The 16,988-nt window shown below is 40.5% G+C and overlaps 2 protein-coding genes across 4 annotated transcripts; both read right to left on the bottom strand.

The window, feature by feature from the left end:
- Positions 1 to 1,992: 1,992 nt before the first annotated feature.
- On the bottom strand, positions 1,993 to 5,655 carry LOC115582069 (sulfotransferase 2B1-like). Of its 2 annotated transcripts, XM_030417796.1 has the most exons (7): positions 5,480 to 5,655; positions 4,762 to 4,958; positions 4,512 to 4,638; positions 4,286 to 4,380; positions 2,506 to 2,634; positions 2,457 to 2,461; positions 1,993 to 2,276 (listed from the first exon to the last, which is right to left on the bottom strand). In XM_030417796.1, the coding sequence occupies exons 1-7, from the start codon at positions 5,610 to 5,612 to the stop codon at positions 2,222 to 2,224; spliced, it is 741 nt and encodes a 246-aa protein (XP_030273656.1). In that variant the 5' UTR covers positions 5,613 to 5,655; the 3' UTR covers positions 1,993 to 2,221. The 2 variants fall into 2 exon arrangements, with proteins under 2 accessions (XP_030273656.1, XP_030273655.1); XM_030417795.1 differs by having other exon boundaries at positions 2,457 to 2,634; positions 5,480 to 5,654.
- A 2,647-nt stretch (positions 5,656 to 8,302) lies between these two features.
- LOC115581428 (tripartite motif-containing protein 16-like) lies at positions 8,303 to 16,763 on the bottom strand. Of its 2 annotated transcripts, XM_030416487.1 has the most exons (2): positions 15,122 to 16,763; positions 8,303 to 8,629 (listed from the first exon to the last, which is right to left on the bottom strand). In XM_030416487.1, the coding sequence occupies exons 1-2, from the start codon at positions 16,761 to 16,763 to the stop codon at positions 8,601 to 8,603; spliced, it is 1,671 nt and encodes a 556-aa protein (XP_030272347.1). In that variant the 3' UTR covers positions 8,303 to 8,600. The 2 variants fall into 2 exon arrangements, with proteins under 2 accessions (XP_030272347.1, XP_030272346.1); XM_030416486.1 differs by lacking the exon at positions 8,303 to 8,629 and having other exon boundaries at positions 14,961 to 16,763.
- Between the last annotated feature and the right edge of the window lie 225 nt (positions 16,764 to 16,988).

Genomic DNA, 16,988 nt, shown 5'->3' with positions numbered 1-16,988 from the left:
GCGACAATAAAGTTGAATGAATCTCATCACGTTTCCATTATTGGTCTATATTAGTCTTATGTATGGCACACACCAATCTGTTTTTTTTTTTTTTTATTAAAATGAAACATGCAGTGGTCACATATACTTCTCTTCTCTCTTCAGATGCATTTAACATATTTCAGCACCAGCAGCCCAGTGACACAGCATCAGGTGCTCCTGTCCTCTACCTCAGCACAGCAGAGAGACACAGCATCAGGTGCTCCTGTCCTCTACCTCAGCACAGCAGAGTGACACAGCATCAGGTGCTCCTGTCCTCTACCTCAGCACAGCAGAGTGACACAGCATCAGGTGCTCCTGTCCTCTACCTCAGCACAGCAGAGTGACACAGCATCAGGTGCTCCTGTCCTCTACCTCAGCACAGCAGAGAGACACAGCATCAGGTGTTCCTGTCCTCTACCTCAGCACAGCAGAGTGACACAGCATCAGGTGCTCCTGTCCTCTACCTCAGCACAGCAGAGTGACACAGCATCAGGTGCTCTTGTCCTCTACCTCAGCACAGCAGAGAGACACAGCATCAGGACTAAAAGCTGACTGGACATCTCTTCTAACTGACAAAGTGAGATGAGAGTTAGTTCACAGAGGGCCAGTTCAAAAAAAAAAAAAAAAGCAGTTACACATTTCCCAAAAACAAAGATGGGAGAGTGTCAGCATGACTTTTGTAACAGAGTCTTAGTCAATTCTGAACAAATCAAAAGAAGCTGGCTGATGTACTCAAACAGAAATGATAGCTTGCACTGCTTCTGCTGCTAAATGTTTTCTCCAAAAGAATACAGACTTAATAAAGAAGGACTAAAAGACTGGAACAATGCAAGCCACTTGCTGAAGGTTCATGAGGATAGCCAGGAGCACAATACCCACATGGCTACATGGAAGGAGATGGAGGTCGTTTTGCAAAGCGGCTGACAATAGATAAGTGAGAGACGGCACTCTGAGGCTGAGAGATAATATGTTTGCACAATGTCTTATTTATGTTGTATTTTTATCACTTGTTTCTTTCCTCAGTTTTGATATTTCTGACTTAAAAGAAATAAAATCTTGAATATATACATGCAGTTTCTGTGTAAGTATATGAAAATTGATTGTGAAATTGACTGCGATGCAAAGAGGGCGCCGTCTAAGATTTTGCCTGGGGCACCAAATTACTCAGGGCGGGACTGGGTATACTGAAAAAAGCATTTGCTACATCTACAACTGAGAAGTACTTGCTTTCATGAGGTACCTGTGACAGAATTGTGTGGGGAAACAGAACCACCAGTGCTCTGGCATGAACAGCGTCATTCACTGCTTTTAAATCTCAGACAAATCAGCAAGTTGGAGGTAGATTTTCCTGTTGAGTGTATTTTACTGGGAAGATAGGAGTACGACATGGTGAGTCTGGACACGGCAGAATAACCAAATAATGGAGTTATCCCTTCAATAAGTTCTGGATTCAGTGGGTATTGAGCTTTACAAGGTCTGTAATCACTAAGACTGACTAAGATGTGACAACCAATGGTGCTGAAGTTTTCATCAATCCTGCATCATATTTGTGTTTTGTCCATAGTTCATTGGGAACATCAGCCAATCATGTACCATCAGCTGACATTAGTGTTGCAATTACAAATTGCCAGTGATCATACCCCTTCTTTATGTATTAATTCCTAACTAGTTTCTGCTCAAACATTGTTCCAAAGTTGGAATGATTTGCCAAAGTGATGGGAATTGATGAAAATATATGTTTAAAAATTATACTTCAATTTAATGACCTGAAAAGGTGATACAGTTCCCCCATATATATATATATATATATATATATATATATATATATATATATATATATATATATATATATATATATATATATATATTTATAAATATATATATATAATATAACCCATATGAATTTATATTTAACATCTTGCTTCAGCGAAAGCAAGACATTGATAAAACATTGAAGGACAATAGGAGAACTTACCAGAAAATTGTTGGTTTTAATGTAATTTCATTATCAGTATTCAGATCATCTTCTGCTTCCACAAACCTCAAGAATCAGTCAGAACATCTCAGTGAACAACAACCAACTGCATCATCTTTACAGGTTTCTGTGCATCATTGTATGGTGGAATGACATTCATGAGTTGTGTCTTAATGCCATACAAATTTGTATTTGACATCATTCATTTGGTCTTTGTAAACTGCATCAAAGTACTCTGCTTCTGCCACGGTTAGTTGGTTTTTCCAATCTCCGGCAATTCCTGAAACACAACATGCAGGTTGATCATCGTGCAACTGAAGAAATGACCTGTGGCCCCATTTTAGGGAACAGCTTATATGAAATTTGATAAAGATAGTGTGTTTGGCTCTATACTTTGCCCCCAATAACAGTGGAAATTAAACGGGACTGTATACTGTATGAATCATCTGTTGAAACTCACCTTTCCTCATGAATTCAGACTTAGACATGTCATCAATTTCAAGAGGAACCAAAGAGAAGTTTGAGCTGTTCGTCTTCATGTTCTTGAAAAGACATCGGTCTGCTATCTTCTCGATCACCTCATCGTCCAAAGGTATCTCCAAGAACTGAGCGATTCTGGACACAGAGTCCTTCAGGTCCTGCAATAAACAGACACACACACACCATGTGTGTATTCTTGTGATATTGGAATTGTTTAAATATGTTTAGAATCAGAATCAGAATTTCCTTTATTTGTCCCACAAATGGGGACATTTCTTCAAAGGACAGTAGTATTGTAATAAACAATGATAATAATACAAAATAAACAACACAATAAAAAAAGTAAGAAATATAAATAGACTCATATATATTGTAAATAAATAATGTTTTACACTGTGTATTTATAAGCAGTGTGGCAGTGTGTTGTTGAATAAATAATAAATCTGGGTATGAAAAATTGTCCAGTTAGTACAAAAAAAAAAACCGGAGAAATGAGTTATTTTATGATATAGTGCACATGTGATGTCTGTTGGGAGCAGTGCTGGTTGTACAGTCTGTCAGCAGCAGGTAGGAAGGACCTGTGATACCTCTCCTTCACACACTCACGGTGTATCAGCCTATCAGTGAATGAGCTGCCCAGTGCTGTGATAGTGACCTGCAGGGGGGGAGACTCCTTCACCAGCAGCCATGACAGCTTATCCATCATCCCACCTCCCATCACCTGCACTGGGTCAAGAGGGCATCCCAGGATGGAGCTGGCCTTCCTCATAATTCCATCCATTCTCCTCCTTCCTGCTTCTGAGATGCTGCTGCTCCAGCAGACTACTCTGTAGAGAATGGCTGATGCCACCACAGAGTTGGAGGAAGTAGTCAGGAGTGCCCCCTGCACTCCAAAGGACCTGAGCGTCTGCTCTGACCTTTCTTATATGTTGCTACAGTGTGATCAGTCCAGCTTATTGTTCAGGTGAACTCCCAGGTACTTGTAAGATATCACCATCTCAATGTCCGTTCCCAGGATGTTGGTACATTGGTTCAGGTGGAAATATATCTCAACAAGTAATGCACTGAAATATACAGACATATACAGCCATGTTTCCATAAAATACCAAGCAAATTTTAAGCAAACTTTTGAAAGCGAATTAACTAGCTTCATAAAGCTTCATTTTGTCAGAGCATGACACGGTGTAGGCTACGTGGTGCGTGGATGTGAACAGCTGATCAGTCATGGGAGCTGAATGTTCGCTACGTCACAGTTTATTCAGTGAATCTGTTTCCATTAAACAATTTGTGCATTAACTCTGATTCACAAAAGACCAAATCCACTTCAAGCCAACGAACAAACTTTATGGGGATTTTGCAGTTTTCGTAAAATGTCTCATGTGATATTCTTACAAATGTTTTATGGCAACACGGCTATTGTCCTCAGAGGATAATTTGTAAATTCCTTGACCCCAGAGACCTTTTGTCTAGCACCATCAGCAGGACAAAATTTCTGCAGTAGGACCCGAAAACCCAGATGCAGACACTCAGGCAGAACAAGTCAAAGGAAAAGGACTTAACTGTTGGACAAGTGGAGAATCAGAGCTCAACCACAGTCTGATCTTCTGGCCGCTGAGCAGCTCCACTGGATCAATTGTGGTCAACAGCTTTTTTGCTCAAGGGCACCTAAGCAGTGGTAATGAGGGAGGGGCAAGCACTGCCTTCCACAACCACATTAGTCCTGTCTGTCTGGGGATTTGAACCGCCAACCCTCCAGCCACACGTTGCGTCTCTAACCTCTAGGCTACTGCACACTGTTAAATGTCTCACCATTATCATCTCTTCATAGGAGATGTGCATCATGTGCTCTTTATCCTCAGCATTCAGCCAGCTCTTCACATGATCAAACCATGAGCCATAGGCAACTAGAAGAGAAAGAAAATCACAAACACTCCAATAATCCATCTATCAGTGAAATGCAGTTCAGGTTACTGTCACTTACTTTACTGTGTGTTATGATAAAAAGCAAATTTCTTGGAATGAGTTTGAGAACAACCTTTTCCATCGAGGAACTTGTGGAGAAACTCGTTCTGTGGACCTGGGCTGACATGATAGGAGGCCTTCGCATGATAGTGAATGGTAGATGTGAACACATCTTTGGGGTTTCTCATGACATTGATGACCTGGAATGATGTTGTCACATTCATCATTAACATGGCTGTTTGTATGACACCAAAGGTAGAATCTGCATCAATGAAAAGAATGATGATGATAGTAATCAGTGACAAGCTTTATGCCAGATTTACCCTTGGCTTCACTTTGAAGAAAGATGGTGGCATCATGTTGTACTGTATATGTGTAGCAATTATTCGTGGAGATGGCCTCTCTTCAAAGTTTGGGTAATCCTCCAGCCAGGGAACACGATCCCAGTTAGGAGACTGGAGACAGGTGGGATCTCCTCCATTGACTATCAGAGGGACAATCTCTTGTGACCATGTGGTACCTGAGAGCAGGACAGGAGAATTTCTTTGACTTATTAGTTCATCATTTCAGCCTCCTGCAGACTTTCAACAGTCCAACAGTGAATAAATCATTCCAAATCAAATTAGAACAAAACAACAAATTAGGTGTTGTGCGCCTTTGTTCGATTCAAGTATTCTGTCTTGTATTCACATTTCATGCTATGAGGGGTCGAGGTGAAGTCTGAACAAGTGAGTCTTGAGTCTGTTTGACAGCATTAAGACACATGTATTTTTTTTAAAAACACACTAGTTCATGTTTAATGGTATTCCATTCATTCACAGGTTTTTAGTGGAGTGCTCATATTGCCTTTAACTCCTCCCATTAAATACACCTTCAGTTAGAAATGCACGAGTGTTGGTTAAATACTCATGAAGGGTAATGTGAAATAACACTACATTAAGACATGTATTTTAAAAAACAAACACATATTGTAGTTCATGTTTAACGGTATTCCCGAATCCTGAAGTACACAATCATTTGGAAAACAGTTCAAATACGTACCTGACTTGGGATATGTTGAGATGATGATATCATCTGGCCGAAAAGAAAACTCCTCAAAGTATTTGGAAATCTGTAGAAATCCTTTGAGGAGATAGATTCCCTTGTACACAGTGTATAACTCTGCTTCACTCATAGTTCAGAGAGAACATCTAGCAGATTCCCTGTAGTTAGTATCAGACCGGCGCAGGCAGCAGTGGAGTTTTATTCACTGTATTGTTTTTGGGTGTCGGCTCTCTGTCACTTTACTGGTAGAACATGTATGACAGGTTAACCCTCCACATTCTGTATACGCCCGTTGTCCTCTGGTTAAAAAATGACCCACCCTCACTAAAGAAATAAAGCGAAGTGATAGAAAGTCACAATTAGCCTGGACACTAAATGATCTTTTTCATTTAGAGTGTTTTGTCTGTAACAACAGCGCTTGTATACTGCATTATTCATTTCAGCAGCTATTTTAGTCTTAACCTGTAGACATAAAAGCTTCATTAGTTCTGTCAGATTTTAGTGATCTTAGTCCTTCATAGTTTCAGTCTAGATTTAACATTTCAGTCAAGATTTAGTCAACAACAAATCATACGTGATTTACACACATTTCTCATGTTTTACTTGAACAACAGGTAACTATATGAAAAAGAAATGTATTTGTGCGACCCAAACGTTTACTTGTTCATGACAAGTTATAACTGAAAGGCCCTGCATGTTTATTCACAAGCTTTGAAGCCAACAAACTACTGTTAGCTAAGACATTAACCCTGGCAATGTTAGCCTGCAGCATAACAGTTCTCTTTCTGTGCACTCTCTCTTTAAGATTTTAGTGTTTACAATGCATTTCCATTTACCTGCTGCTTTTCCTTTTCCTATCAGCTATTTGATTTGCTTAGTCATTTCGATTCTCATTTTAGCGTTTCTGTGACACCTTGGTCCTTGGTTTCTGCTGAATGTTGACCTTGGTATTTCAAAAATCCTGGCTACGGCCCTGGTTTTACTATGTTGAGGTCTCACCTGTAACTCCACCTGGCCTCTCCCTGATGCAGCACACTAATGAAATAACACATGATGCCAGCCTGACATTAACTTTGTACGACTTTGTACTTACCTGCTGTACATAAGCAGTCAAACATATGCAGTAAAACATTTAGTATAGCACCATGTCAAATTTACCTGTAGCCCTGAATCTTCCCTATATGAGCTACAACCTGTCCGGGGTTCCTCTGTCACCTGATCAATAAAATATTGATGCTATGAGCAGTGATACAGCACGACTCAAACCTCCAAGGAGATCAGCAGTATTCACTAGGCCTATTTTTAATATCACAACTAGCTCACACTTCAAATTAAATGAACCACCGTGTCCTTATTGAAGTCCACCTGCTGCTGTGACCCTGCCACTCCACCCTGTCTGATACATCTAATCAATCACCATTAAGAGTGAGAAAACAGTTGGAAACAATGTTTTGCATTCATTAGCAGCAGCCTATGAGGGGGGACTATTTTCCTCAGGTGACTTACACTTTGTTTGGTGAAATAGCTTCTAATGTCTTCCACCTTTCTTTTCTTGCCCAACATCCTCAGACATGTGTTGCATGAGAACAGTGTCGACCTCCTCTCATCAACTCTGCAAAACCTGCAAGTGAAACAGCTTCAACAGCCTGCAGGAGGAGGAGGAGCCTACAGGGAGCTCAGCCAATCAGAACACAGACCTGTCTCAAAGACGCATTTGGGAGGCGGTGCTGAAGTGGGAAAGGATTTAGCCCTTTGTGTGCCGCATGAGGCACATTTATTTCCCTTCAACCTTAATATTGGTGTGGACACGTTTATACGGTCCATACACAATTCTACACCTATGACTCTGCCAGAAGTAACGGAAGATCAAAATAAACATTTAATTAAGTCAATAACGGAGACAGAATTGTATGATATTATAACAAAAAGACAAAAAAAGAGAAATGTCCAGGAAGTGATGGATTCACAAATGAGTTGTACAAAGTATTTCAAGCTTTATTAGGACCTCTGCTATGTAAAACCTTTAACTGGCTCTGGAGAACAGACAATATGCAGATACTTGGAATTCAGCTGTTATCACATTAATTCATAAAGAAGGTAAAGAACTAACAGATTGTGCCTCATATCACCCAATATCTTTATTAAATGTAGATCATAAATTACTCACTTCAATTCTTGCAACACGACTTAAATCCATTATTCCTAACATTATAAATCCTGATCAGTCAGGTTTTGTCCCCAATAGAACTCTGGGGGATAAACGTCAGAAGAACCTTGAATATAATAGAAAACTCTTTAAAGACAAAACAACAAATGATTATCTCAACGCTAGACGCAGAAAAAGCGTTTGGTCTTTTATATTTGAGGTGTGTTAAAAATGTAAATTCAATGACACATTAATCAGCTGGTTAAAAATGATATTTAATAGAACTAAGACATGAATACGAGTAAATGGTATAATATCAGATTCTTTCAGTCTTTTTCAGGGAACAAGGCAGGGAGACCCTCTCTCCCCCTGATTTATATTTTGGCCATGGAACCATTTGCAGAGAGAATGAGACAAAACTGTAAAATACAAGGACTGTTATTGGGACAAGAAGAGCACAAATTAGCAATATATATGTGGATGATTTGATCGTCTACCTAACTAATATATCACAATCCCTGGAGGTAGTTATGGAGGAAATAAAACAATACAGTGCAACGTCTGACTATAAACTAAATATGGGTAAATCAGAAGCAATGATAGTTGGGCAGTCAATATCACAAACTATCAGATCTACATATAACCTAAAATGGCAACACAATAAATGGAGATACTGCGGGGTGACAATTTGACTTTAATCAGCTTCATCAATATAATTTTGGGGCTTTGGAGAGTCAAATTAAACAAGACTTACAAAAATGGAAACTGATCCCACCAACAATAACAGAGAGAAATGAGATTATGAAAACAAACACATTAGGTTGGATCTATCGTATTGTGGAGGAAGAATTTGGAAGTCAGGAAATTAAGAAATGCCACAACAATCAGCTCTCAGCAGCAATGATGGAAACACAACAAGTCTGAAGAAATGAAACACACAATTTAACCCACTGACCCTGAAATGACTTCAGTCTATTTGAGTTTACAAAACTCAGCCGAGCCTCCAAAAGACAATCGATTAAACTGAAGTCCAGCATAGAGAGGCTGAGTGAATGTGGTCTGGACTCTGTGGAGGAGAGTCATGGTGTCAGAGACGCTGTAGAAGGACAGAATACCTGCACTGTGATCCAGGTACACTCCAACTCTGGAGGACCGAGGACCGGAGACGGGAGTTCTGACTTTGTTATAATAAAAGTCATAACTGTCTGTGAAACAAAATAACATCCAGGATTTTTCATTGTGTCCAAATCTACATTCCAGTGAGTCCCCTGCTCTGCTGATATTCTTGTATGCGACTGTGACACCAACTCCTCTCTCTCTCCTCTCCACCTCCCAGTAACAACGTCCAGTCAGACTCTCTCTACTCAGGACCTGAAGCAACCCAGTGAATCTGCCTGGGTGATCAGGATAAGACTTTTTTTTTCTCGTGTATGTTGCTTTTCTGTTCCCCTCAGATAATAACAGATGTGTGTACGCTGTGTTTGGATCCAGTGTGATTTCACGTAAATGTCTCAAGAAGTCAGCTCTGGTCAGTGAGATGTTGGTCCATGTCTCTCTTAGGACGTCCTGTAGTTTGTCTCTGACTTCTGACACAGCTGCTGTCACATCCTCAGTCTTCTTCAGCTCCTCCACTAAAACTGCTAACATGGTGTTTTTCAGCAGCTCAGGCCTCGGTGTGAAGCTCTTCCTGCACTGAGGGCAGCTGTGGATCCCCTTCTCATCCTCTGTGTCCCAGTGGTCTTTAATACAGTTCTTGCAGTAGCTGTGTCCACAGGGAGTAGCCACCGGATCCTTCAGTAGATCCAAACAGATGGAACAAGAGAAAGTCTCTCGGTCCAGCTGAACTGCTTTCTGCTCCATTTCACCTCTCAGTGTCAACGACCGTCTGAGCTTCACTTCCTGATAACTGAAACTAGTCTGAGCTCTGATCTGAACACGTGTGTTTGTGCAGCGAATGAGGTCTGTCAGCTCAGTTACGCCCATCCACAGACTGTAGATATGAAGGGGAGGGAACAAGGAAATATAGTGACAGAGTGGAGCTGCTGTGTGAGAGGAGGAAGAAGAGGGAGGGCTGATGGAGCTGTGAGTCACTCCAGGACGAGGAGCAGCTCTGTCAATCTCAACTTTGTTCCGTCTTTTACAACGAAGCCAGGGGTGGTTTCTCACATGGGCAGCTGCCCAGGGCGTTATTTGTGGAGGGGCAGCATGAGCACCTGCAAAAAAAAACATATATACACATTATATTATTATTTTTCTATTCGTTTGCATTCATTTCCTCCGGTTTTTGTATTGCTCATTTACACGCCAAGTGAATGATGTCATGTTGCCGTGTGGGCGCCCTCTGTTTTATAAAGGTGCGTCTGCTGCTGAGAGTCTCACACAGAGTTTGTGGAAGAAGGGGGGCGGTTCGAGGGACGGGTTCACCTACTGGGGCGTGGAAGCAGGGGATTCATTTAATAGTGCACCAGTAATGTTAATTAATAGTTTAAAGTCAATCACATCAAAAATTCCTTTCACATGAAGCACATTTCAGTCATAACAATATTGTGAATAAAAGCCCATAGTTTCACATGTTATTTTTCGGGGTTTGGTCAAATAGTGAAATATATCACAATACGAGGTGAATTGGTTTAGTCTTAACTCTTGGTTAACGGTGTTGGGGGATGCGCAATATGTTGATTCCTGTGTGTCAAATAAACAAACGGATAAGAAGAGGACAAAGTCATCCGGTGCCCAGTTCAGGAAAAAGAGAAAAGAAGAAAAGGAGAAACGAGCAAAAGATAAAGGTATGGAGCCATGTCATCTACTCTTCATCATGCATGTAATGTAATGAAATGACGTTATTTTATTTTATCATCATCAGTATTAAATTGTTATAATAATTATCTATATTTATTTTTCTTTCTCTCTCTTTCCCCTGTGAGGTATTTATTTATTTATTTATTTATTTATTCATTTAGTTGTGTCAACTCTGTTCAGGGTCGAAGGGGATTTATGTCTGGAGGGTATGGGGCTGTAGAGAAAGGTAGTTTTAGCAAAACGGGATGAAAATATTATGTTTAGTTTAAATGACTAGTTTAACAGACTTGTTTTAGTGACAACATTGAAGACACTGTAAATGAATATTAATTGGAAATATAAAAGAGGTATGTTCTTTCATTTTTTCGTAGACTTTCATATTTATTTTTTTGAAGCTGCTTTTCTTTTTAATTATATATATGTATATGTACACATGTATTTTTTTTTTTGTCATTTATTTTTTGGGGGGCAGTGGAAGATGTTCAAAGATAGGAGAGAGGGAAGGAAGAACACAAAAGTAAGGATACAGTTTGTGTAAATAACAACTGTGTGTTCGTCCTCAGCCAGTCAACAATTTAAGTTAGAAGGAATAGATAAATTAACCAAGAGGGAGGGCCAAAGTAGGCTCAGTTGACTTGCTCATCAGCCGTGTGCTGCAAATGTTTTTTTTATTTATTTATTTTTTATTTTAATTTTTTTGTAAGGGAAGGGTTCCAGTTTAGTAAGGACCCCAGTATCCATGTGATCTGGTACACATGGAAAACACAAAGCTAGCCATGGGAGGTGGTAGCATCAATGGAGGTCACGTTACTTTTCTTTATTTTGTCTATTTTCTTTTACAATTATCTTTACTCATTTTTTTGTTTTTGCCTGTTCAGGTGGTTCGTACACAAGGAAATTGTTGGATTTGGCTCAAACAGATGATCAGCAGGAAAGGAAATCTAAGGCAGTTAGTTGTACTAAGTTGTTTGGTTTGGAAGGGAAGGGTGGGGACCCCGTACAGGGGGACGAAACTAGACGATAAAAAAGTTATGCCCCCTTAATGATGACAGACGGGAAACATTATTGCAGACAAGGATGGGATATTAGCTGAAGGTAAATGGTCTTGCATTTTTATAACACTTTTCCAGTCTACTGACCGCACAAAGTTACAATACTTGCCACATTCACACACACATTCATACACTGATGGTGGAAACTGCCATGCAAGGTGCCAACTGTTCATCAGGAGCAATCTGGGGTTCAGTATCTTGCTCAAGGACACTTCAACATGCAGCTGGGATTCGAACCAGTGACCTTCCGATTACTAGACGACCCGCTCTACCTACTGAGGTACAGCCACCCAAAATAGAAAAAGATCAGAAATAGCAAAATAATTTCTTAAATATTACCAAAAATTGTATACTCCCGAAACACAGGAAACTCAGATGGAAATTCAAATTCAAAAGTATTTGGAATATATGACTCTGCGAGAAGTAACGGAAGACCAAAATAATCATTAATTAAGTCAATAACGGAGACAGAATTGTCAATGACCAAGATTCAGCTTTCTTTCTTTTCTTTCTTTTTATTTAGAAGTTGCCAGGGCCAATACCAGGTGAAAAACCTTAAACACAAACACAGATAGAAGGTCAGGAAAAATGTAGGGGAGACTGGGGACAGTTGCAACAAGGGAAGGTTGCAACAAGCCTTATTTCTCCAATCAGAAACATGCTAGAGTGATGACACTCACTGCACATGCTCAGTTAGACCCTCTGCCCACCAAGAAGAGAGAGGCCATATTGAGCATCTGGTCCTGCTTCTATCAAGACAAAGTTGTTTTGGAGGTATGAAAGTAGCTTTTTTCATGAGCTGTGTTTTTGTCATACTGTCCTGATCTTTTGTATGAATTAATCCAAACCTACCTAGTTTAAATCACTATTTTGTTGACTATCAAATGACATGGTTTACATGTGTCAGTGTGGCTAGCTAGCACATGGTGTTTTGTCATGACTGATACCATGAGGACGGCTGCAACTGTCCCCATGCCAATTAAGCTAGTCATATCAAAACAGACCACACAACCGTGTTTTTGAAGATTTTTAGTTCAAAATAGGCACAATTAATATATTTCATTGCTTATGATGAACAGAACAGGCAACCATAATGAGAAACTTATGCTAACGATAAACAAATAACTTGTGGAGCAAACATGAGAAATTAGTTATTGTTGTATGTTGTATGTGTCATATAAACTTGTCATATAGTGATTAAATAATAATCTGTACAGAGGAAGGCAAAAAAGAATAGAAGAAAAGCAAACCACAAAGAAAAGTGTGAAGAAAACCAAAGAAAAAGAAGAGAGAAGAATCAGACTCTGAAGGGGAAGAAGATGTCTGCATCGTCTGCCTGGAAAGTTTCTCCAAATCCAGGCAAGTGTGGCTGCAGTGCTGGATGTGCAAGTCCTGGACACATAAAGATTGCACACCTGGGGCTGATGTCTACACATGTCACAGCTGTGACTCCAAATGACTGAATTCCCTTTTGTTTTTAATTCTCTCTGTGAGCCAGCAGAAATGTTCTGGGTTCTACAGAATTGTTCAGGAGCTGGTGGAATTGTTCACAAGGCAGCAGATTTTTTGGGGACAGGCGAGTGTCGCGCTCTTATTTTCTAAACATTTTTGTGCCTTTAATAAAACTTAAAGTCAAAGTTTATATTCACTAGAACTTTAAAACAATGTGAATTTTGTTCACTAAAACAGTTCACTGTCTGTTCACATGTTTAATAAATGTTTTTTGTGTTGCAAATTATTCCATTCTTTTTGTCCCAAATGATATATTGAGTTTTTATAGCTTCGGTAACATCTGCACATTGACTCGAGGTAGGCCTATGTTTTACACAAAACAAAACTTATTAAATACCTTAATATTGTATACTGTGCTTATTTAGACAAAAAGCAGAAGATAATTAGTGAAATTTTATGTTTTTTTGGTATGTTGCAACCGTCCCTGATCTGTGTTGCAACTGTCCCCAGGTTTGGGGTCAGTTGCAACGTCTGAATTCCTCTATTCAAATAAATATTGTGATTGATATGTTATGTGTAGCCATCTTTAAATGGTATGGGCCTTTAGCAGACAGATGTAGGTTTAATATGCAAAGATTTGGTGAGCCTAGTCCAAATAGTCTCTGAGTAACTGAGTAATGTAAAAAGTGTTGCAACTGTCCCCAGTCTCCCCTAACCCAAGAAACCATAATCAATCAACATAACCCAAAATCAAATACTTAATTTTTTAAAGTACTAGAAATTAATCTTGAAAATAAGAGGAAAATACTCATACTTAAACACCCAAAATGAATTAAATAAATTTTAAAGCAGAATCTGATGATGATTTTAACCTTACAAACTTTGTCAGCTTTTAACTTCCGTAAATACACACATCATTATTTATCAACTTACTTTTAGCTTGAATACATCATGTTATTAACTGTGTTTTCAACCCACTTGTTATTAAATATAGAACATCTTAACTTGCATTTTAATCACATAACTTATTCAACACTTTACATTTTAACCTGCATTTCATCACATAATTAGTCCACAGCCCACAGTGCAGGCAGCACAGACACATAACTGAAAGCTCACCGGCTCCTTCTTCCTTCTTTGAACCGAGCTTTAGTCCTGCAGTCTCTTTTCCCCAAGTCCAGACTCTCCAACCATTTCTCTCACACGCTGCTCACTCCTCATTGTCCTGTGAGCGAGTGCCTCCAAACATCTTGATGACCAGATCACCTTCACCTGGTTCCTTCAATCAGCTGCCTGCAGGCTGGGAGACGTACCCATACCTGATGCACTCAGACAGACATGGGCGCGGCCTGCAGCTCAACTCAACACACATTAATTCATAAAGAAGGTAAAAAACTAACAGATTGTGCCTCATATCGCCCAATATCTTTATTAAATGTAGATCATAAATTACTCACATCAATTCTTCAAAATGACTCAAATCCATTATTCCTAACATTATAAATGGACAGGGAATTTAAACCAACTTTGAGTGACAATACTTTTAAAAACTGTTTAAGTAAAGGCTTGACTGATATGATCAGATAGTTACAGATGAAGGAATAGAGATTTTTGAGAACTTATCAAAAGTATATAACCTACTGAAATCAGACGTTTATAAATATTTACACGTGAGAAGTTTCCTTGTGGAAGAAATATGACTACATGAAACAGTGAAGGACAAACACCCTTTAATAACTTGTATATTAAACATATCAGTAAAGTCTGTTAAACCACTCTTGTTCAGTGATTTCATGATCAGATTGACTTCATCCACACAATCAGTGTGTTGGAGCAGAATCTCAGCTATGTACAAGCAAATAATGAAGCATCTCCTTATTGATTATGATCATGTGAAGTGAAGTCATCAGGAGCAGCGAGAGCCTCCGTGGCTGAACAGACACAGGAAGGAGCGCCGCCTGAAGAAAGTCCAACATTTACACAACAACAAGAAGGCGGCAAAGTACCGCCCACAATGTTTGATTGACAGGTTGATCTGTGTGCAGTGAAGAAATGCCACAACAATCAGCTCTCAGCAACAATGATGGAAACACAACAAGTCTGAAGGAATGAAACACACAATTTAACCCACTGACCCTGAAATGACTTCAGTCTATTTGAGTTTACTGAACTCAGCAGAGGATTCATAACCATAAACACAAACTCCAGCATAGAGAGGCTGAGTGAATGTGGTCTGGACTCTGTGGAGGAGAGTCATGGTGTCAGAGACGCTGTAGAAGGACAGAATACCTGAACTGTGATCCAGGTACACTCCAACTCTGGAGGACTGAGGACCTGAGACGGGAGTTTCAACACTGTTGTGATAAAAGTTATAACTGTTTGTGTCCCAATATAACATCCAAGATTTGTCATTAAATCCAAATAAACATTCCTCTGAGTTCCCTGCTCTGCTGATATTCTTGTATGCGACTGCTACACTAACTCCTCCTCTCCAGTCCACCTCCCAGTAACAACGTCCAGTCAGACTCTCTCTACTCAGGACCTGATAATACCAGTCAGTGAATCTGTCTGGGTGACTAGAATAAGACTGTTGTTGACCTGTAAATGTTGCTTTTCTGTTCCCCTCAGATAATAACAGCCATGTGTTTGCTGTGTTTGGATCCAGTGTGATTTCACGTGAATATCTTAAGAAGTCAGCTCTGGTCTCGGGCTCTGGTTGTGGGTTTGACAGTAAAACATCCACTTGAGTCTCTGTCAGTGAGATGTTGGTCCATGTCTCTCTCAGGACGTCCTGTAGTTTGTCTCTGAGCTCTGACACAGCTGCTGTCACATCCTCAAAGTACTTGAGAGGACGGATCTTGATGCTGGATGAGTGTGTAGACTCACTGAGTGCTGACAGTGAGGGGTAGTTGTGTAGAAACTGGTTGTGATCCTCTGTGTGTGAGAGCTTCTTCAGCTCAGCGTCTTTCCTCTTCAGCTCAGTGATCTCCTGCTCCAGCTTCTCCTGAAGCTCTTTGACTCGACTCACTTCAGTTTCCTGCTGGGATCTGACCTGCTGCTTCACATCAGAGCGTCTTTCCTCCATGAGACGGATCAGCTGGGTGAAGATCTTCTCACTGTGCTCCACTGCTTTATCAGCAGAGCCATTGATGGCCTCCACCTCCTGTTGAAGCAGCTTCACATCTTCCTCTCTGTCCTGGATTCTCTGCTGGATGTTGTGTCGACTCCCCTCCAGCTCTCTCTGCCTCTCAGTCCTCTCTGCTGCAGCTGACACTGTGTCGTGGCCTTTATGTTCGTCCACAGGGCAGAGATAACAGATACACTGCTGATCAGTACGACAGAACATCTTCATCACCTCATCGTGACGAGAGCAGATGTTCTCCTGGAGCTTCTCTGACGGCTCCACCAGCTTGTGTTTTCCATAAGCAGGAGATTCCAAGTGAGGCTGGAGGTGTTTCTCACAGAAAGAAGCCAGACAGAACAAACAGGACTTGACAGCTCTCAGTTTCCTCCCAGTGCAGACATCACAGGCCACATCTTCAGGTCCAGCATAGCAGAGATCAGCAGGAGCATCTTGGAGTCCAGTCTTCTTCAGCTCCTCCACTAAAACTGCTAACATGGTGTTTTTCAGCAGCTCAGGCCTCGGTGTGAAGCTCTTCCTGCACTGAGGGCAGCTGTGGATCCCCTTCTCATCCTCTGTGTCCCAGTGGTCTTTAATACAGTTCTTGCAGTAGCTGTGTCCACAGGGAGTAGCCACCGGATCCTTCAGTAGATCCAAACAGATGGAACAAGAGAAAGTCTCTCGGTCCAGCTGAACTGCTTTCTGCTCCATTTCACCTCTCAGTGTCAACGACCGTCTGAGCTTCACTTCCTGATAACTGAAACTAGTCTAAGCTCTGATCTGAACACGTGTGTTTGTGCAGCGAATGAGGTCTGTCAGCTCAGTTACGCCCATCCACAGACTGTAGATATGAAGGGGAGGGAACAAGGAAATATAGTGACAGAGTGGAGCTGCTGTGTGAGAGGAGGAAGAAGAGGGAGGGCTGATGGAGCTGTG

This window comes from Sparus aurata, chromosome 5 (genome assembly GCF_900880675.1).
Source record: "Sparus aurata chromosome 5, fSpaAur1.1, whole genome shotgun sequence".
Classification (NCBI taxonomy): Eukaryota; Metazoa; Chordata; class Actinopteri; order Spariformes; family Sparidae; genus Sparus; species Sparus aurata.
This window is presented reverse-complemented; position numbering and strand designations above follow the sequence as displayed.